Source organism: Chanodichthys erythropterus, chromosome 3, assembly GCF_024489055.1.
Source record: "Chanodichthys erythropterus isolate Z2021 chromosome 3, ASM2448905v1, whole genome shotgun sequence".
NCBI lineage: Eukaryota > Metazoa > Chordata > Actinopteri > Cypriniformes > Xenocyprididae > Chanodichthys > Chanodichthys erythropterus.
Genome location: NC_090223.1, coordinates 59,670,174 through 59,692,815, shown reverse-complemented (window position 1 = coordinate 59,692,815; position 22,642 = coordinate 59,670,174). Strand labels below are relative to the sequence as shown.

Sequence of the window (22,642 nt, the reverse complement as noted above, 5' to 3'; positions counted from 1 at the left end):
TGAACAAAAAGTTGAGAAAATCAATCTTTTTTTTTTATTTTTTATATAAAGACCATGTCTGGATCAGATTCATAGATCACATCCATCAACCCCCCCCCCCCCCCCAGCCCCCCCCAGGACTTTTATTTTGGAGTGATGACATGACGTCATAGGACTGCGCCGAACTCCTGCATCTGCTGTGATTCTACTGAAAGGTTTGTTTTAAGAATTTAAGCTGTTTTAATCGACAGAAACAGTTCAATTAATTATATATTTGTTTTTTTTTAACAAGCGATGTGAAATGAGTTAATTTACTATTTAATGTATTTATTTATCTAACCGTAATGGAGGATATTTGTGTGAGTAAAACTCATCTACTGATGAGAAACAGTAAACCTGCGTCTCATTTCTCTCTATATAAATCATAAATCAGTTTATCATGAACACGAGTTCAGTCTCTGGAGAGTAATGATGGAGAAACTGAACTTTTCAACTCTGAGTCAATTGAATCCAACACTAGAAATGATTCAGTGAATCACGACACGTGCTGCTCAAACAGTGAACATGAACGAGAACAACAAACACTAACAAAATAACTAATCGTGTTTTCATAGGTGTAATCATTTGTAATTCATTAAATGCCAAGTGTAGATCATAAATGCTTACATATAAAGTGTTTATTATAGTGTTAGTTTTCAGTGTTTTTGTCTAAACCATTAACTCTGTTAATTCTCTTCTTAAAGATGCCGTTTATTAAAGAGGAAGAGAGTGAAGACATAAAGATGGAGTTTATTAAAGATGAGACTGAAGACATGAAGATTGAGTTTATTAAAGAGGAAAGTGAAGATATGAAGATAATTATTAAAGATGAGCCTGAAGACATGAAGATTGAAGAAACATTCAGTGTGAAACATGAAGATACTGAGGAACAAACAGGTTGGTTTTATTCTCACAGCTGAACTCATTTGATCATTATTAAAATGTCCAGCTCTACAGATATAGGGAATATTTTGTGCAACATTAAACCCAACATCTACTTCTGAATAGAGAACAATGGAAAAGTAAAGAGGTTTTTCTGTTCATGCTCAAAAGTACTGTACTATCATTTTAACATACTTGAACATCGTAATTGAACATTAAAGTAATAGTTCACCCAAAAATGAAAATTATCCCATGATTAACTCATCCTCAAGCCTCCTTAGGTGTATATGACATTCTGCTTTCAGATGAATACAATTATTGACCTTATTCTGAATAAGACAATATTCTGATTAAGGTGTTTACATGAGTTGCTTTTAGAATATTCCTTTCATGTTCCCATTTTACATGTTATAGAACATAGATCGATTAATGGCGTCCCCATGGCCCGACGTCCTCTACAGAATTTCACATATCACCATCACATCTTCGTTATGGTACTATACACAGTTTTGGGAGTTTCATTTTTAATTTTACGAAAATGGATACAGAGCCCCGCATATGAATGCAAGAAAAAATAGGGAACAAATTAGTAAACCATACGCACATTTTAGTAAATGGAGGGAATGAATTAGTAAATCGTTTGCACGATTTAGCCTACTATTTATTTTCCCTCTCATGTGTGGGGCTCTGTAAATAGACGATGGTGGATACAAATTCTCCAGCAACAGGCCTCCTATGCACTTTAATTTGGCAACATTTCATTCATGCCACCGCGACAAACTCGGAGGTACTAGATGAGAGATGAGGTGAGAGGAATTTGATTTATGGCCTCTTGCTTGAAGCTTGCTCTCTGGTTTGCCATCAAACAGTTGACCACTGCTGTCTGTATTATGTGTCCTTTAGCAAAGTGCGGCGAAAACTCCCACATGACGTTAATAGTGTGATTAATATATGTTTATAATGCACTCCAAAAATGCGACTAAAGTAGGAATACTCCACCTGTCTTTATTCGATTTGTGTTTACTTCGAGTATGTCTTTAATTGGATTAAGGTTATCAAAAATAGCTGTTTACATGGTAGTTTCTTAATCGGGTATTGTCTTAATCGTGTTAATATCGTAATATTGCTGTCCATTTGACCAGTTGATTCCTTGGGTCATGCCGAGAACACAAATATCAAATTTGCCATAGTCAGCTGAACTTCCTGTCTGCCATATTATTTTTCTTTAAAAACCTACTTTTTGAACTCCTCATAGACCGTTGCTCCGATTTTAGCCAAAATCGAACCGTATCATCTTCAGACCATGCCGACAAAAAGTTATGGATTTCAAGTCGATGCGTCAAATCGTTTTCATATACCGGAGCAACGAATTTGAGGCATGATGCAAAACCCACTCTTGAAGCTGTATCTCTGCAGTGCTTTGACATTAGACACCAATCTTTGCGGTTGTCTTTGTCAACTCACTCTGACCATACTGCTTGAATTTGGTCACAGCGCCACCTATTGGTGGAAAGTGATAAACCGGTAAATCTTTATTATTGACTGTATAAGTGATTTGTCAGCTCTTTTGCCTAAAATGATCCTAATGGGTCTTTAATTGCTCTCCGTTGCAGTTGGTCTGATGCTCACGGTCGTGTTGGCTGGCTCCCCCCCCCCCCCCCAAAAGCCTGCATTTTATACTTTTGATACCTTATATCAGGGGTACTCAAGTTCAGAGGCCAAGAGGGCCGCATTTTAACCGAATGAAACGCGAAGGGCCACAAATTATAACTTGGATCGTAAGACTTTTATTTAGGCCTACTTAAGACAATATTTGTAGTTTTACTGTTTATTTACTAAAAGTGCAGTTTTTAGGGCCTGGCTGTTGTTCACTGGCTGATGAGAGTTTGTCCATAAGACGAAAACATTGCACTTTTTTATAGTCTTTTTATACTCCATTGCACCTTTTTAACACTTTTTATAGCACCTATTTATACTCAGAGAATAAATGTTTTATTATTTGTATTATTATTACCTACCTTTTAATTTGGTCAGAATCCAAAAATATATGTATATTTTGTTTAATGTTCAATCACAATTTTATGAATTATCTAACTATAACCAACGTTGTAAACATGATAAATCAGATATTCTCAATGATGTGATGACAGATCTGTAATGGGAGCGCTGCTTGCTTTCTGTTTATAACACATTGACATTAAGAATAAAAGGTGTGTTTTTCATGCTGCTCGGCAACTTACACACTGCAAAGTTTGAGGAATGTCAACTGCATTTCATCATGGAAAAATAAGGTTACTTTGTTTTTTACTTGCGCGCACAGTCTCAAGCCTTTGGTGGCGTTCACGAACACAAGTGCTCGACACATGCGCACTAGAGAGATTAATGCTTGTCTAGTCTTTTTCGCTCAAATAGTTACAATAAAATCTCTTTGTACTTGTTTAAAATTAGAGTTGCTGGTATCTTTTAATCCCCTCAAACGAGCGCTCTTCAACACGGTAGGTGTTTGTTGTTACTCTTGTTCTGTCTTCTCCGTTTCTTTTCAGACTGAAACAACAGCCCGTTTCAGTGCTGACACCTTGTGGACAAACTAAATTAGTGCAAAAACTATTCAATGCGCGCGTGCAAAGTGCATTCAGTTTATATTGTTCTTTGCGGTTAGAAAAACTGTGCTGGGCGCGTACACTATACGCTATCTCTGCTGATGATTACAGTGTCACGTGCACTGTACGCCTACCCTTGTGTACGTGTAAAAAAACTAAGTAATATTCACGGTAATTTTGAACGCAAGTTATAATAAAAATACATTTATATGTAGCATGATGCGGGCCACAAATGTAATGCTGACGGGCCGGATGCGGCCCGTGGGCCGCCTGTTGAGTACCCCTGCCTTATATATTATCTTACACCTCTTCATGTGCTCAATATTTCATTCAGTAACATTAAAATGCTTTGATTTTAGTGTTGATTAATGATTGATGAATGTGTTAGTTTGCATGTCATTGATTAAAGCTTTTATCGCTTGTTTCTGCTACTTCGTCTGTGTTTTGATCTGGAGGTTTTATACTGTTTTAGATGAGCAACCCTACCGTATACCAGTGAAAACAGACTGCTGGAAAATTCTGTCAATAATGGGAAAGTGTGATGTCATAAATGACAGAAAATCTCAAAATGTGTCTTAAAATAAGAAATCAAGGGTGTACTTGCACTAGGCGATCGAAAATGGGCCGAGCATTTTTGACCCCCTAAGTCTGATTTGTTTGGCTTGTGTGATTGCTCAGTACTGTTCCCTGGACCGCTTGAAGTGGCACAGTTGGATTAGGATTAGGCTTAGTGAAAAATACAGAAGAGATACAGAATGTACAGTTGTGGGTCCATTTGGACCAGGTTTGAAAACCACTGGTGTATTGAGTATAAGATCTTTAGACGGGATGGCCAACTCGGGTCCTGGAGGGACACTATTCTGAAGAGCTTAGCTCTATCCCCGATCAAACACACATGCAAAATTTAAGCCAACCTCAAAATTTAACCCCAGGTTTGGTCGATGCGTCAAATCGTTTTCATATACCGGAGCAACGAATTTGAGGCATGATGCAAAACCCACTCTTGAAGCTGAATCTCTGCAGTGCTTTGACATTGGACACCAAACTTTGCGGTTGTCTTTGTCAACTCACTCTGACCATACTGCTTGAATTTGGTCACAGCGCCACCTATTGGTGGAAAGTGATAAACCGGTAAATCTTTATTATTGACTGTATATGTGATTTGTCAGCTCTTTTGCCTAAAATGATCCTAATGGGTCTTTAATTGCTCACCGTTGCAGTTGGTCTGATGCTCACGGTCGTGTTGGCTGGCTTGTTGTGCCGCTTTTGTGCTTGGCCCCGTAATTGCTGCTTGCAGCTATATTTATTATTAATATCATTATTTTAAAAAAGGCAACATTTTGAACAAAAAGTTGAGAAAATCAATCTTTTTTTTTTATTTTTTATATAAAGACCATGTCTGGATCAGATTCATAGATCACATCCAACACCCCCCCCCCCCCCCCCCCCCAAAGCCTCCATTTTATACTTTTGATACCTTATATCAGGGGTACTCAAGTTCAGAGGCCAAGAGGGCCGCATTTTAACCAAATGAAACGCGAAGGGCCACAAGATTTCAACTTAAGACAATATTTGTAGTTTTACTGTTTATTTACTAAAAGTGCAGTTTTTAGGGCCTGGCTGTTGTTCACTGGCTGATGAGAGTTTGTCCATAAGACGAAAACATTGCACTTTTTTATAGTCTTTTTATGCTCCATTGCACCTTTTTAACACTTTTTATAGCACCTATTTATACTCAGAGAATAAATGTTTTATTATTGTATTATTATTACCAACCTCAAAATTTAACCCTAAGTCTCTGCAAGACGGTGGTCCTCCAGGACCAAAGCTGCCCATCCCCAGAGATGGGCGTAAATACATGGAAATGTATTTAAAATACAAATACAAAATACTGTGTGGAAAAATGTATTTAAATACAAATACAAAATACTGTGTGGGGAAAATGTATTTAAATACAAAAACAGTATTTTGTATTTTGAAAATACACAAAATACATGTGAAATTGAACATCCAGTGCAGGTATCCCTATTAGGCTGAAATTTATCTGGGCCTATTCTGAATGCCAAAAAGCATTTAGATGTGTGAAACTACTTAGAAACTTACCTCATTTCTGCTCTCTCTGTCATTCTCTCTCTCTCTCTCTCTCTCTCTTTCTTAAGTGCTTGCTTCCTTGCTGGTAATTACAAATAAGCTTATGTAGGTCAAAATAACAGCCATTTATATACTTACTTCTGACAAGGTTACAATGTAGTCTATTGCTTATGGTGAGCACTACTAAAAAAAACTGTAAAACTGTGGGAACCTTTTCTGCTATATAGCAAAGAATAGGGATGGGTGATATGATCAAAATCTTAATTTTACTTCACAGTAACAATATATGGCATGGTTTCACAATTATCAATATCAGTTTTGATACCACAGCAAAAACTGAATTTCAAACTCTTTTGATGCTTTTTTTTACGCAAGTAGTATAGTAACTTTTATATTTATTTAATGTTAAGTTTATTTCTATATACATAATTAGAAAATATAAAGTTTATCTAAAATAAAAATGTATTTAATTAGAAATCATTTGCCACTTTTTTTTGGTGAACAATAAAACTAAAAGTGTATCTTTCATCATTGTCATCACAAATGCACACAATCACTACACTAAACTGATGGAGACAGACAATGATTAACCTAATTATTTCGTTTCTACATAAACAAACATTTGCATAGATGGGTAAACACAATCACAATTTGGAAATGTGTCCAGTTACATTTTCATAAAGCACCATGTTTGTAAAATTTAAAATGATTACATTTACAAAATGAGCCTGCATAGCAGAAATAATGAATAAAGTAATGGTCGTGTTTAATACAATCGTTAATTGAAATAAAATAATTAATGAATTAAAAAACATATATAACAGTATTGTTCAATTTAGGGGGGTGTAGTGATTTTTACTTCGTCCATCAAAGGACACAAAGTAAAATAGGGATTGGTACTCAAGTCACCGCTGACGTTGTGATCTTTGGACACACGTCTCTTAAGGTGTGGTTATGAGTACATCAGATAACCACTTCCCCCCCTTTCCCTAGTTCAGGGCACCAGTCAGGGTCTTTCACTCCCAACAGGGGCTTTCATTCATTTAGAATTAATGTAAAGTGGTCAGCTGATTTATCTGAAAGATTGGGGAAACTGCTAACTTGTAGAGCCTTTTCTGTATTATCAGCACAAGGAAGACACAAGTGTAATAAAATAAATTTTATTAACAGAAGATAAACAAAAATAACTAACACAACTACTGAATGAATACCATGAATGATAAAGGAATAAAGTGCATAAGATACATAGAATACAAGTGATTAAGTTGAGTGTGGCTATGGAAGAGTTACGTTATCTTAGGGAAAGATAAACTGTTTCTCTGAAAATAGTAAGGTGGAGAACCTTATTATGCAACAAACAAATAAACGAGAGATTATTTGTTATTGACTAACATCAGCTATATTGAATCTAATAGGAATTAGGAAACTATATACTGATAATATACAACAATGCCAAGGTCTCTGGAAAGAGGTTTGGTTACGTGATATTTACGTTCCACTTGGTCGAGTCCGATGACGGTGACATCTTCCACTGGTTGTGCCGGGTGACAGTGCAGTGGGGAGAGGAGCCAGAATCTGTTTCAACAGTCTTGAACACGAAGCTCTGCTGGATGCTGATCTCCTGAAGCACCAAAGGGTCCTAAAATCTGGAACACGCAGATGAGGCCCTGTTGTAGGTGCAGAAGGTCCTTAACAATCTGGAAGACGCAGACGAAGGTACCTTGTAGTGAAGGTTTGCTCTCCTGAGCTTAACCTTGTTGCAGATGTCGTTACTCGATGGACGGAAACTCTGAACATAGTGTTTGTCAATGTCTCTTTCCTCACAAGCTGGAGGCTTAGAACGTGGTCGTCTCTGTTGCTGCCTCACAAGCTGTAGACTCAGATCACAGGATCTGTTGTTGTCTCTTCTGGATGGACCAGAAGCTCAGAACGGTGTTGTCTGTTAATGTCTGTCTCCGTGCAGGACAGACTCAGAACGGCATATCTGTTGTGTCTTCCCCCTTTCAAGGGCAGACTCAGAACAATATCTGTTACGTCTTTCCCTGTTTGAAGGGCAGACTCAGAACAAGGAGTGTCTCTAGAAAGGGTACCTTTATCCCTTTCCGATGAGGAGGAGATTGCATTTTGGCGCTTCTCCATTCGAGTGCTGTGATTGGCTGCTGGCATCAGAGGGGACACACACAGTGTGGCCCACCCTTCTCTCCCCTGTGGAACTCATTTGCATGAAGCACAAAGTTGGAAGTCTTTACAGTGTCTTTAAAGTTTACCAATGCATTTCTCACTTTCCAAACCACCACCAGAATACCTTTGGCAATATTCTAAACAAATAGAGACTAAACGTGATGGGAAAAGCTGTACATTAACAGCTGTATTTGTATCAGATGTTGCACTACAAATGGCTGTCACTGAGAATACTTATTTCTGTGAATAAGTGTGAAATGGATGTGTAGTTTGCATCAGTTCTAAGGTTTTCAAACATAGTTTTGAATGGATTTGGATGGATCTTTGTGATCTTTCTTTGTTTCACCCATTTCTATTAAGGTCCCAAGGAATTTGGACTGGAGGCAATATCTTCGTTTAGCATGCAAGAGATTCTGGGTTCGAATCCAAACATGTATGATTTTTTTTCCTCTCATTAAAACCAAAGATGTTCATCAGTGATTGTATATCAAGAGCAGGGACACGTTTATTTGTATTTTGTTTTGTGATTCAACGTAACGAAATAGAGAGTCTCTGCAACAGTTAAGCGATAGATTGAAGCGCTCGTCCGTGTGAACACTGCGCAGTGTGCACGAGCGCCAAGAGAACACTGTTGCGCCTCTGATAACAGCGACAACGAGCACTCAACATGATTTCAAAAACAACACATCCCAGCGCCAGATCGCCTATTATTAATACAAATTGATAATCAACTAGAGGTGTTTCTTTTGTATTAGATATCCGCAAGATGCCGCGAGATGTTTCAAAAAGTGGTGGGGACAATATCGACCCTTTCATGTCCCACCCGCAAATTACGCCTATGTTTCCATCAACTGTGTAGTAAAAATGGACATCAGACTAATAAAGTGATGTGTTCCGACTAATGACTATATGTTGCACAGTTATTATCCTCATTAAACCTCTGCACTTCAAGAATGTCAGAAATCACAGTTTAACACCGTTCATGCATACAAGGCTGTGTAACATGACGTTTTTAATTGATTTTTATTTATAAAGTTGTATTTATTTTATTTAAATGTATATTTAAGTTTACATTTATGTTCCAACAAACTTGAGAAATTCTGCTTGATAAATGCTCTAAAAATTATGTAAATGATTGACTTTTTTTTTATATTAGGCCTACCTGTTTTATATATTTAATACTTGGTCAGTTTATTGATTTGTTTGGTTAACTTTGGATAAATATTTTATTTTAACACAGTGCAGTGCACAAAATTAAGATTCGAGAGATGGTTCAAATCAGTGTTCAATAAATGATGTTAAGTTTAGAAATGTTGTGCATCCACTTATTATTAGTGTGACATTTTAGCATGCAAATGAAGGGGAAAGATATCGGCCCTAAAAATCGGCCACACATATCGGCCATCGGCTGACGCTGACCTCTAAAAATCGGCATCGGCTATAGAAAAACCCATATCGGTCGATCTCTAAATGGCACTGAAAGAGGCGAGTCATGAACTTAATGAAAGGGAAGAAGAGAAAAAACATTATGATAAAAGTAAAGATTTCTTGACTGGGGAAAGAGCGACACAGGCTAAAAGTTCTTCTTTACGAAAAAGAGCTCAAAAGACAGGAACTGAAAGTGATTTCACCTGCCAACAGTGTGGAAAGAGTTTTAAACAACATAGGATGTAGAATTAGACTTCACAATTAGATCACTTATGGCAGCAGAAGTAGTGAGAGTAAAAGCAGAGAGAGAGTTTAGAGTCAGCTGACATCTACAGTTCAGTTGATCAGTGTGACAGCAGGACCCCGAAAAATAGCAGGTAGGTCATCCACATCTTATTGAGTGAAAGTAGTCCAGAAACATATCCATATCCTGCGCCAGCGTTCTCAGGTAGGTGTATTTGATTAGGGATGAAACTTCATTCCAGAACCAAAGCTGCCCATCCCTGATCCATAGGATTGGACAGGGTATAGGGCAGGGGTGGCCAAATGTGGCCCGCGGATGAATTTCAAACGGCCCTTGTCTTTTAAAATATATTATATGTGGCCCGCCATGCATAATTTACAAATCATGCAGTTTCACAATGTCAACACACAGTGGCAGTACTAGATTTTACACCGGTGTCGACATTCTTTGAAAACAGCGACAACTTCATTGCAGATAAGGCACACCGGCTTTGCATTCACAAAATTAGGTAGGATGAATGCATAATTGTCTTTCCATTCTTTCTTTGTATGCCCTATTTTCGCTGACAACTTTCCACTTTAGACTCTTTGATAGTGCCATTTTCTCTCACCAGCTAGCTTAACATCACTCTGCACACGACGTAATAGTGTAGGCTTCCTCCAACACGCAAACAATTTGAAAATGCAGTTTAGTAGGCTACGTGAGGATGCTAAGGAATAATTCTGAGTGTTAAAGTAGGCTACGTCAAATAATTATTACAATAAGTTAGGATTCATTGTGTAACAAGCAAATTAACATGTTACACATTTATTATTCACAATATGGAAAGAGGAAATAGTTTGTTAGGAGCATGACTCAATCATGCCATTAATGGGCTTATTCAAGTTGTTTTTATCCATTCAGCGTTTTCCATGTGTGTTTTAGCAAGGGAGTCTCTGTTGCAACTTGGTGAATTAAGATACTTGCCAGGTTATGCATCACTACTCTGCTTTATTAATTTATCCAGTGTAAAACCCAGACACTGACACACGTGGCTTTTTGTTAATGACTGTTCTACAGGATTTAACACAGAGTAACAGCTCAATACCAGTTACAAGAGACACTGTAACAGTCTGTCATGGGTAATAGTATAAATGTATGTATGTGTGTATATATATATATATATATATATATATATAATTAGGGGTGTAACGAACAATTCACTCGTTTTCTCGATGCATCAATTACAACATGCATATGCATCGATCTTGAAACATGTTTTTTTTAATCGTTTATTTCGGTCAGTAATCGATGTAAAATGCAAAGAATCAGATTAATCACGAATCTATAGCAATTCAGTGCTTTAAAATATTTAAACATTAAATTACTACATGCGCGGATTGGAGACATTGTGCGCCGTCATTTTGCGCCTTCCCTCACAGCTCTCCTTCACAGATGCTCGCAGCTGCACTCTTTGCCGCCTCTCAATGCGCTCTGTCCGTAGCCCACGTTTGAGCTCTCCTCAGGACGGCCACTGCTGTTCACATGAACATATGACAGGTCTCTATTAAGACAGCAATAGTCCTGAGTCAAACTGCTCAAGCCATTGATAAAGCTGCTAAGTCATTGCTCTGTCACTACTATTGAAATAAAACGCTTTTATTGCGTGGAAACATCAGAAATGGGTCATTGACATTACCTGAGCAGTTTCAAGGCACGCATTTATTGCATGGATGGAGCAAACACATGATGTAAGTGTCTTCATGCATACGCACAGTTCAATGAATGATAAATGAAATTATGAACTTAATGTCGATAAACTGAATGTGCGAAGGAAACTGCTGAAATAACTTCAACGTTAGCAACACTGAAAAAAGAGTGCACGGTTTATCAATCAGATGCATGTTTATAGCAACAGTAGAAACCCAGTGCGTTTTCTTTCAGAATCACCATAAGGAAAATTTTCCGTATAAAGAGGGCTTTTCTTACTATTCTGTGAAGAAAAGTTAATTTAGGATTAGTTGGGAAAGTGCATGATAGTGTCTCCATGTAAGCATTAGTATATTTACTGTACCTGGAACACTTTAATAAGGTTGTGTAGCCATTAACACTATCCTTCACTATAGTTAACATGAACTAAGCCTAACAATACTTTTAAAGCCCTTTTAAAGTTTTGGCTTAAGTAAATTTCCACAAATGCCAATTTTTATAGGCTATTAAAATAAAGTTATGTATCATCATTATGAACTAACATTAACAATGGACAAAAGGTTTTTTGTTTGTTTTTGCCCTTACTCTCTGACCTCCTGAAGGCCGCTGTGTAATTTGCACCCTGACTAAGACGCATCGAGGGAAGCATTTCAATAACCCTATGAATGCATATTAAAATGCAGAATCGAATCGAATTAATCTAATCACATCAAATTTTAATGTGAACCGTCTCGTCTCGAATCGTTCTGAATCGAATCAAACAACTATGAATCGTGAATCAAATTGAATCGTTGTATACCCAAAGATTCACAGCCCTAATAATTTATTTATATATATATATATATATATACAGCTATGGAAAAAATTGAGACCACTCCAAGTTCAGAAATCAATGTTAAGTTTTTTCCATAGATGTATATAATGATCATAGATGTTGTTGGTTTTGATTGATGCTTTAAATGTCTAAATTGTTTTATTTCTGGTTTTGTCCTAGACCTGATGGCACTGAAAGAGGCGAGTCATGAACTTAATGAAAGGAAAGAGGAGAAAGAACATTACGATAAACATCATGATTTCATGATTGGAGAAAGATTGACACAGGCTAAAAAGTCTTCCTTACAAAAAAGAGCTAAAAAAACAAGAACTAAAAGTTATTTCACCTGCCAACAGTGTGGAAAGAGTTTTGACCAACATAGAAACCTTCAAGTCCACTTGAGAGTTCACACTAGAGAGAGCCCCTTCACTTGCCAACAGTGTGGAAAGAGTTTCACATGTGAAGGACACCTTAAAGTCCACATGAGAGTTCACACTGGAGAAAAGCCTTACACCTGCAAACAATGTGGAAAGAGTTTTACTGTAAAAGGAAACCTTATAGCCCACATGAGAATTCACACTGGAGAAAAGCCTCACACCTGCAAACAATGTGGAAAGAGCTTCAGTCAAAATGTAAGCCTTAAAATCCACATGAGAATTCACACTGGAGAAAAGCCTCACACCTGCAAACAATGTGGAAAGAGTTTCAGTCAAAAAGGAAGCCTTAAAATCCACATGCGAATTCACACTAGAGAAAAGCCTCACACCTGTCAAGAGTGTGGAAAGAGTTTCAGTGTAAAAGGAAGTCTTATAAACCACATGAGAACTCACACTAGAGAAAAGCCTCACACATGTCAAGAGTGTGGAAAGAGTTTCACTGTAAAAGGAAGTCTTATAATCCACATGAGAACTCACACTAGAGAAAAGCCTTACACCTGTCAAGAGTGTGGAAAGAGTTTCACTGCAAAAGGAAGTCTTATAAACCACATGAGAACTCACACTAGAGAAAAGCCTTACCGCTGTCAAGAGTGTGGAGACAGTTTTGCTGCAAAAGGAAGTCTTATAAACCACATGAGAACACACACTAGAGAAAAGCCTCACACCTGTCAAGAGTGTGGAAAGAGTTTCACTGCAAAAGGAAGTCTTATAAACCACATGAGAACTCACACTAAAGAAAAGCCTTACACCTGTCAAGAGTGTGGACACAGTTTCATTGCAAAAGGAAATCTTATAGTCCACATGAGAATTCACACTGGAGAGAGTTCATTCACCTGTGAACAGTGTGGACAGAGTTTCACACAGAAAGGAAACCTTAAAGTCCACATGAGAACTCACACTGGAGAAAAGCCTTACACCTGCACTCCGTGCGGGAATGGCTTCACACGGGAACAAGGCCTTAGGAAACACATGAATATTCACACTGGAGAGAAGCTATTTACATGTGATCAGTGTGAAAAAAGCTTCAGATTTACAGGTGACCTTAAGTGCCATATGAGGATTCACTCGAAAGAGAACTCTTTTAGAAGTCGTCACTGTGGAAAGAGCAGAGGTGTAAAGAGTATCTGAAAACCACACTTGAATAAAAGTACATATACCTGACAGCAAAAATGACTCCCATTACAAGTTAAAAGGAACATTCCAATACAACTTGAGTAAAAATCTTGGAGCATCTGTTTTTTGATCTTAATTTTTTTTTTCATCTGTATTTTACTTATGTTAAATGTAGGCTCAAAGACTAGTCCTCGACACCTGAGAGAAATGCCAGTAAAAATAAACAATTTATTTGATTCATGAGAAATGTTTATTTTCTAATATTAAAATAAAACTGAACACCTCAACATTGCAATAAATCAAGGTTGACACAACAGGCACGATTCGTCAACAGAAAATACGTGTCCTCTACCCTCTTGATGGAGGTCAATGCAACTAGGAGTACTTTCTTAAGGGTCTTTCTTAAAGACTCCTCGTCCTCCCTGACCTTGCACAGAAGCTGTGTGAGTAGGCTCACTGGGGGAAATGCAAACTTGCATAGACCCCGGGGCTAGCTGTGAGCCAGTGCATCCGTGCCAAGAGTGCCCTTGGTCAGGGAGTAAAACAACTGGCAATGGGCTGTGTCCGGGGGGCAAACAGATCTATCTGAGCAGTCTAAACCACTGCCAAATCAGTTTGACCACCTGGGGATGGAATCTTCATTGTCCTGGAAGTGTAGGCTGCTGTGAGAGCCCGTCGGCTGCACTGTTGAACGCACCTGGGATGTGAATGGTACAAAACGACCTCAGATACTTCTGTCTCCAAAAGAGAAAATTGCGGGCAAGTTGTGACATGCAACGGGAGCATAGACCATCCGGGTGGTTGATTTATGCAACAGTTGCAGTGCTGTCAGAACGAACCAGTATATTCTTGAGTTAACAGCTCTTTTTGTGAGGTTGTGGGCTGTATTCCTCTCCTTCAGGTCGCCCATCTCAGGTCCACCTGGCTCGGCTGCGGGCGGCGCACCGCATCCTGCTGTCTGCCGGGTGGAGGCTGCTGCTTTGCAGTCTTAACAGGTGCGGAGGACAGTGCATACAGGTGTCCTCGGTGATGAGCAGGCGGAGTTACTGCAGGGCAGGATGTGCTTAATAGCCTCTGTCTGCTTCTGCACAGTCAAGCACTCGACCATGCAGAAGCAGACATCAGCGAATAGGCCGACCTGTGATACGGGGGACTCCAGGAACTGATATTTATCGGTCTCCTTCATGTCTGCCAGTTTCAAAAGTGGCCTTTGCTTGACCAACTAAAAGTGTCATCACCTTAGTCACCTGGAGAGCGAGGTTGGTGGCAGTGCTCAGCTCCCCCAGAAGCTGTTTATCAAGACTATCCTGGGGCATTTCCATGAGCGTCTTGGCTTGATAGACCTGAAGCGGCGCCATGGCATGCAGGGCAGAGGCTGCCTGTCCACAGGTTCTGTAAGCTTTCTCCGTCAGGTTAAATGAGAATTTATAGGCCTGGGATGGGAGACACGGTTCACCCCTCCAGCCGGTGACTGTCGGACACAATTGCATCGCGACAGTGCGCTCAACTACGTACCCCTTAGCCGCCCCGCCATCCAAGGTGGTGAAGGCAGAGGAGGAACCAGACCGGGTTCGGACGCCATAAGGCATCTTCCATGATCTAGTCACCACCTCATGCACCTCCGGAAAGAAAGGTATCAGGGCGGGATGCTGAGGACCAGCGCGAGTCGCCCCGAGATACCAATCGTCCTGCCAAGAGGTCTCAGGTCACGGTGGAGGGTTCCACTCAAGCCTGACTGTCGGCCCGGGCAGGCATAGCTGTCAGCTCTGGATCAGACTGGGTCCCAGAGGGAGGCAACGCAGCCGAGTCTTCCTCTCCAGAGGACTCTGGCTCACCTTCCTATGCCATGATCGACATCTGTTCATCAACCGGTGCACCGAAGGAAACAACTGGTCACTCCACAGAGAGACCAGTATGATCCTCCAGCAGCACCACTGGCTGCTGTGTGGGGTTTAGGGGCCCACGGAGAAGTTCTAGGTGGGCAAGCCCTAAAAGTAATCCTCAGGTCACCATGCCTACACACTGCACTTCCTGGCGTGAACTAGAAAAAAACTGCAGAATAGGGCATAGGGGAGGGGGCTCCCGCCCCCTGAGAACCAAGGAACGAGAATCTAGACCTCAACACTGAGATAGTCATATTCGCACAATGCAAATATGAACTATCCACAAAAGCATGCTGAATGCCAAGGCATGTGATGCAGCGATTGTGACAGTCAGCAAGGAACAGGGAATGACTGCATCCAATAATGCACAGACAGAATGACATCTTGAAAAATAAGCAGTGTCCGTCTGTGAAACTATTTTAGAAGGGAAAAGATAGCTCTTTATGTTGTGCTGAAGCACACAGAGGATCAGCTGCGGTGTGACTGAAGTACACACTGATCGCCTACAGTCAACACACACACAGAGAGGAACCGGCCCAAATCACAAACCAACCAAAACAAAAATGGCTTGCTGTGAAAACAGCAGATTAGAGCTCTGTAAAGCTCATGGGCGCCATTGTAAAGTGCTTTAACACACTTTACTTGTGTAGTGAATTTTGCTCCATTCACCGGTGACGTAGTGATTTTTGATCATGTGTCACTTAAGGTGTGGTTATGAGTGTATCAGATGACCCCTCCCTCCTTTGTAATATGGGGCACCAGTTAAGAATAATATCTTAACAATTTAAGAACACTCCAAAAGAGCTGTTCAATAATTCCGATTTAAAATGGAGGGAGTCAGTCAACTAGTAGAGTCTTTGATCATCAACACAAGGAAGACACAGTTATAATAAAATCAATGAAATTTATTAACAATAGACATGCAAGAGTAAATACCACAACGATTAGTAATGAAATAATGAGTATGCACTTCTAAATGATAAAATAATAATCAAAGCAGAATATTGAATTAAATCAAAGAAACAAATAAATGAAGTGAACACAGAATGGATAAATGCAATGCTGTTGGACAATGTAGGATGGAAGAGAATCGTATGGGAATGCTTCTTATGGAAGCCACCTAATGGCCCTGGTAAAATGGTGATAAATAATTGCTTATTTATCATTCAACAAATAATATCCCTATTATTTGTACAAGCTGACCTCAAGTTACTGTTATCTAAACAGGTTAGAAATACATATGCTGTGTGTATAAACTAATGCCAAGGTCTCTAGAAAAGAGGTTTGGTAAGTTTATATTTAAGTTCCACACAGTCGGGTGATCAATCCGGTAGCAGAGACGTCTTCCACTGATGATGCAGGTTGCGTGCAGTGGGAGGGCACGGAGTTGCGATCCAGTAGTCGTGCCACGCTGGGCTGGAGGATGCTGAACTTCGGTTGCGCCAAGAGGGTCCTTTAGGATGGACTGGGCAGCTGGGTCAGATGAATCTTCACACGTTCCCTTGCAGGCTGGCTGTGTCGCTGAGAAGCCGTGTGGTACAGTCGATGTCTGCCGATGCAGAGGTTCTTTGCGGAATGGGCTGCGTAGGAGCCATAAGGTTCAGATGAAGCCCTTCAATGTTGGGGCCTTTTTTGCAGCTAGAGAGCAGCTGGAAGCAATGTAAAAGGTTTTGCTTGCGAAAGCTTCACCTTAACCGTCTTGTAATCTCTTCCCTTGTCAGGTCAGAAACTCAGGATGTGGAGTGTCTGTTAATGTCTCCTTCCCCGTCGAGCTGGAAATGCAGAACAAGAGTGTGTCTTCCTGAGGGACATATTTATCCCTTTCTGAATAGGAGGAGATTGAAATGTGGTGCCTTGCCGGTCCTGGAGTGTGATTGTCCACTGTTATCTGAAGCAGCCCCGGTGTTGCCCACCCTAGTGTGGAACTCATTTGCATAGCATAAAGTACAGTGTTAAAATAGTGACATTTTAGCCATGCATTATTTCTTTTCCAAACCTCTTTCAAATTATTTAAGGCATCGTAGGGAACAGATAGACACCAAACACACTATGAAATGGTTAAAGTATCATCCATGCATTTGTTTATCTGTGAACAGGTCTGTCCCAAGACCTGTTGTTTTAACAGTCAGTAACCATTAGCATAAACTGTGCTTTGCATGAAGATGGAGTGGATGTGATGCAGTTTAGATCAAATTAAGGCCTCCAAACATAGGTATGAATGGATTTAGATAGATCTCTGTGGCCTCTCTTTATTTCAGTAATGACTGCTCTATCTAGGGGGTCCTGAAGGAATTTTTATGGCAGTCCTTGCCTAAACTTTAGGAATGAGTTTGGTGGTTAGAGTCAATGTATCGTCCAATGAGATGTCCTCTCCTTGGTTTTGGTGGGTGCAGAAGGTCCCCCTTTCTGCTCTGGAAGAGGTGTCTGGTAGTTGTCCCAACATCTTATCTGATGTTGCTGAACATTTGTTTATATTCATTCACCAAAGATCCAATCACGGTGTGGCACATCTTCTTACACACCAGCAGTTAGAGAGGGGCCCTGTCGTAAACTGGCCCCTGGAATGCCATCTTGACTGTTGTTCATAACATGCCAGTTCTCTCCATTTTTTTTATGATGGAGTTAGTGATGTAAAGCCAGACTACAGGCTTACAAGGCAGACACTAACACATCTGTTCTCATTCCTGCGTGACCATTATGATCATGGATGGGGACATGAGCTGGAAGTGCTTGTTTTTGTGTTCTAGTTGGCCAGCGCAACTTCTTATCGTGTTGTATCCAGAGCCTTTGATATTCCCCGCTCCACTGTACATGAATTTGTTCACCGTGTGGCAAATAAGATAGTTTGCAAAAGAACCCAGCTGATTCATTTCCAAGCTGCAGAAGAATTGCAAAAGGTTGGAGATGGGTTTGCTCACCTCGCTGAATCTGCAGCTTTCAAAAATGCTGTAGGAAGCATTGATGGGTGCCAAGTTAGAATCAGTGCTACCTCAACCGCAAACTGTTTTACTCAATTCAGCTCTTAGCAGTTTGTGACCACAGAGGCAAGTATTTAGACATCTTCGTAGGATACCCAGGTTCAGTTCATGATTCCAGAGTTCTGAAAAACAGTCCACTATTTTGCCAGCAGCTTTACCCACCTGAGAATTTCTGGATCCTCGGGGATGGCGGGTATCCCTGTATATCTCAGCCAATCGCCCTAATTGAGCAGAAAACTCTCTTCACATCTCACATTAAAATCTTCTTACATCTACAATTCAAGGGTGAAACGATTTCATAAACGCATTACAGTAAGATTTCATTTGTTACTGAAACACACTGAACAATACTTGCACTGCATTTGTTAATTTTGGTTAATGTAGATCTCAACATAATACATTTTAAAAATGTAAAGACTTTTTTGTGAATTTGAACATGAAAGATCTGTTAGCTGTTATAAAAAAAACTGCACACTATAAAATCTCTCTTGAGCAATTCTTGAGCAAGTTGGATCTACACAGCCCTTCCTCCTCTGTGTTGGAGAAAAGAGGAGTAGCATTCAGAAGTTTTACATCATCCTGGACCAGAAGGCCATTCCCTGCATGACGCAGACAGCTGTTGCAGCCTTTGATGAACTCTTTAAGGCGCAGTGGTATCAATGTTCCTGTTTCTGAGGATCCTCCAGTCACTTTTCAGACTCCTGTTGAAAATCGGCAACTAACGGATATGTGTAAGGCTATTGTTGCTCAAGTACAAGCAGCTGGAGTCTCTGAAAATACTGTTCAATGTTTAGTTGGTTCAATGGAAGAACTTGTAAGTGATGTTCACGCTCAATCAAGAGACACTGTTCTAAAATGTCTTTCGTCAGAGGTGCCTTTGTAAACCCTAGACAAAGTTAAAGAATGTTTTCACCAGCTAGAAAATCCTTTCTCTTGCCTTAATACTGAAACAAAGAGACAGAGACACTTTGAGAAAAAATGGAAAATTGTTGAACTGGTGGAATATGCTCTTGGTGTGCGCTATGATGTGCGCAAAGATAAAACTACAGGATTATACAGTCAAGTTCCTGTCAATGACAAATTTGTCTATGTGCCCATTTTAGGAACTCTTGAGTCTATGTTTACAAATTCTGAACTTTGCCACTTTTTCCAGCAGGTTAGAAGTCATCAAGATGGTATTTACAAAGACATTAATGATGGTTCTTACTTCAAAAAGCATATGTTATTTGGTCAAAAAGAGCATGCTCTTCAAATACAGTTATATTACGACGATTTCGAACTGCAAATCCACTTGGATCCAAAAAAGGAATACACAAACTTGGTTGTTTTTATTTTATTTTAAGAAAATTTGCCCCCCAAGATCAATTCTGTTTTAATGAACATCCATCTTGTGGCCCTTTTCCATTCAGTAGACTTGAAAAAATATGGCTTTGAACCAATCTTACAGCCTCTGGTAGAGGATCTGAAAATCTGGATCTGAAAATCAGGATCTGGAATCAATGTGCCCTTCTCAGATACTATGTTACAGGGTTCTGTCATTCAGGTTACTGGTGACAATTTAACTTTACATGGACTGCTTGGTATGGTTGAGTCGTTCAGTGCAACCTACTTGTTGCCGGTTTTGCTTAACTGGCAAAACAAAGTTGCAGTCTATATTTAGTGTAGATGACCCAGATTTGATAATTGGAACAAAGGAGCTATATTCAGAACATTGCAATGCTCTGGCACAAGATCCCACTCTTGCACCACTGTTTGGCCTTAAGAGAAGTTGTCCACTCAATTCATTACAGTTTTTTCATTCTTCAGAGAATTACGCTGTTGACATTATGCATGATTTGCTTGAAGGGGTTGTGCAGTATCTGTTTTTAACACACTAGTTTTGTACTTAAGAAGTACTAAATAAATGTTTTTTGTATATTAAGTACAAAATTAGTGTGTGAAAATAGAGCACTTTAAAAACATTATAAAAATGTATTTTTATTTTTTTACCTGGGCAGTTTTTCCCCACTTACATCCATATGATAGTCCCCTCCCCTTTAGATCTCTGGCATCACCAACTAAAAACTAACTAACCCTTAAAAAAAAATGTATATTACAATTATGCCATGTCTGCTCTTGGTCAACAAAAGCTGCAGTGATTTTATGCTTAATATTGGTGCGTCCATGGGGCACATCAAATCTCATAGCTTCCAGTTTCTCCTGGAGACCTGCATATAAGCTTATATCATTTTCATAGAACATAATCAAACAAATTTAGCAATAATTTATTTTGCCACTACTATGGGTGTATACATTTTAAATGGCTGTGCCTGTGACCACATCAGTGGACACCTTTGCAAATATTTACAATTTAATTTTTTAAAGCAATTATTAGTGATAACATGATCATCAACATCCCAGTGTTGATGCTATCATTTGATTTCCTTTACAGATATATTCAGAAGTGTTTATCTCCAGGTAACATGTCCAGTTACTGGAGTAAACGCAGAAAAATTCAAAGAGGAGTTGAGCAAGATTTGCAAAAACTGCAGTCAGCATCTGTAGAAACCGATGATGAAATAACTGAGGAGAGACTTGACTGTCACAACATAAGCAATTTTGAGGAAGTGGCTCTTACAACACCAGAGTCCAACAATAGAGTGGAGTCAGTATATGATTGCACACTAAGCAGTGAGGGAGGAGCTAGTGAGAGCTTTGCTGGGAACACAGAACTCTTTTGCTGGGAACCCATGATGAAAGCACAGATGAGGAGGAGGATATCAGAGCATTACTTTCTGATTGGGTTGTCAGGAAACAAATTCCACATTCATCACTGACTGAACTACTCAAGATTTTGTGCAACAAATTACCTGAATTAGGCCTTCCTAAAGATTCACGGACTTTGCTGAAAACAAAATCAGTGGTGGAAATAAAAGAAGTCTCTGGGGGGGGACTTATTTTCATGCTGGCATTGAACACGGTCTGTTGTCCCACCTCACAACATCAGTTCATCCAATGTGTCAGTCAGTGTCCCTGCAAGTCAATATAGATGGCCTTCCTCTATACAAGAGCTCAAACTCTCAATTCTGACTATTTTAGGCCTTGTAGAAAACTACAATGATGGGGTCCAGACAAACAAGTTGCCATTCTCATTGGGATGTTTTTTTGGGAGAAAAAAACAGCCAGTCTTGATTTCCTACAAGACTTTGTTGAGGAAATGCAGCATCTTGAAAAAGAAGGTTTCTTTTTTGAAGACAGAAATATTAGGGTCCAGATCTCTGCCATTGTTTATGATGTACCTGCAAGGGCCTTCATCAGAAATTCTAAGGGTCACAATGGGTACTATGGATGTGACAAATGCTGTCAAAAGGGAGTTTACCACAATAACCATATGTTCTTTCCAGAAACAGCAGCCTGTCTGAGGTCCAACCATGATCATTTTGATTCTCTTTCTGAGGACTCGCACTACAGTGGGAAAACACCTTTAGAATCACTGTCCATTGGTTTGGTGACATCATTTCCTCTTGACTACATGCACCTTGTATGTTTGGGGGTTACACGTAAACTCATCTCTCTATGGCAGAAAGGGCCACTGAAGACTCATTTAGGTCCAGCATTTATCAGAAATGTCTCTTCACAACTGACAGAGCTACGACCTCATGCGCCGTCAGAAATTATCAGAAAAACCAAGATCTTTAATCGAGTCAGTCTGCTGGAAGGCTACTGAATTTCGTACATTCCTCTTGTACACTGCACCAGTCTGTTTGAAAGGAAATATTCCAAAGGCGATGTATGAAAACTTCATGCTGCTTTCAGTTGCTATGACCATCTTTCTAAGTCCATCCTTTTGTGCATACTACGCAGACTATGCTGGAAACCTCCTGGTTTTGTTTGTGGAGCACTGCAGCAGACTGTATGGAAAAGAAACCATGACTTACAACATGCATTGCTTGACTCTTTTTATTCATGATGTACAAGCATTTGGGGTACTTGACAACATCTCTTGCTTTCCCTTTGAGAATTTCCTTGGCCAAATTAAACAAATGATGAGAAAACCAAACAAACCTTTAGCACAAGTCATACGAAGACTGTCAGAAAAAGAGGCCATGCGAACAATGCAGTCAGATACAGAGAAGACACTACAAAGACCACATGACAACGGCCCAGTCCCAAATGGTCTAAATGTGAAAGAGCAGTATGCAAAAATGCAGTTCGCTCACTTCTCTGTGCAGGTTTGCACTGGGAAATAACTGTGTCCAGCTGAAAAACACAGATGTTGTTGTTGTGCAAAACCTGGTGGTCGAG

General features: G+C 39.7%; 1 protein-coding gene and 1 pseudogene across 2 annotated transcripts; one reads left to right on the top strand and one right to left on the bottom strand.

Annotated features, from left to right (window-relative positions):
* LOC137006055 (zinc finger protein 721-like) overlaps nt 1-22,642 on the bottom strand; it is a 970,851-nt pseudogene that overhangs the window by 53,236 nt on the left and 894,973 nt on the right.
* LOC137006560 (oocyte zinc finger protein XlCOF6-like) lies at nt 145-13,735 on the top strand. 2 transcript variants are annotated; one of them, XM_067367420.1, is made up of 3 exons: nt 145-194; nt 723-915; nt 12,128-13,735. In XM_067367420.1, exons 2-3 carry the CDS (start codon nt 723-725, stop codon nt 13,510-13,512), a joined length of 1,578 nt encoding a protein of 525 aa, XP_067223521.1. In that variant the 5' UTR covers nt 145-194; the 3' UTR covers nt 13,513-13,735. The 2 variants fall into 2 exon arrangements, with proteins under 2 accessions (XP_067223521.1, XP_067223530.1); XM_067367429.1 differs by lacking the exon at nt 145-194 and having other exon boundaries at nt 722-915.

Bases quoted from the DNA above. Each gene is read 5' to 3' on its own strand.
- LOC137006560 (XM_067367420.1), top strand. From the start codon at position 723: ATGCCGTTTATTAAAGAGGAAGAGAGTGAAGACATAAAGATGGAGTTT. The intron at 916-12,127 runs GTTGGTTTTATT...GTTTTGTCCTAG, and splicing joins AGATACTGAGGAACAAACAG to ACCTGATGGCACTGAAAGAG.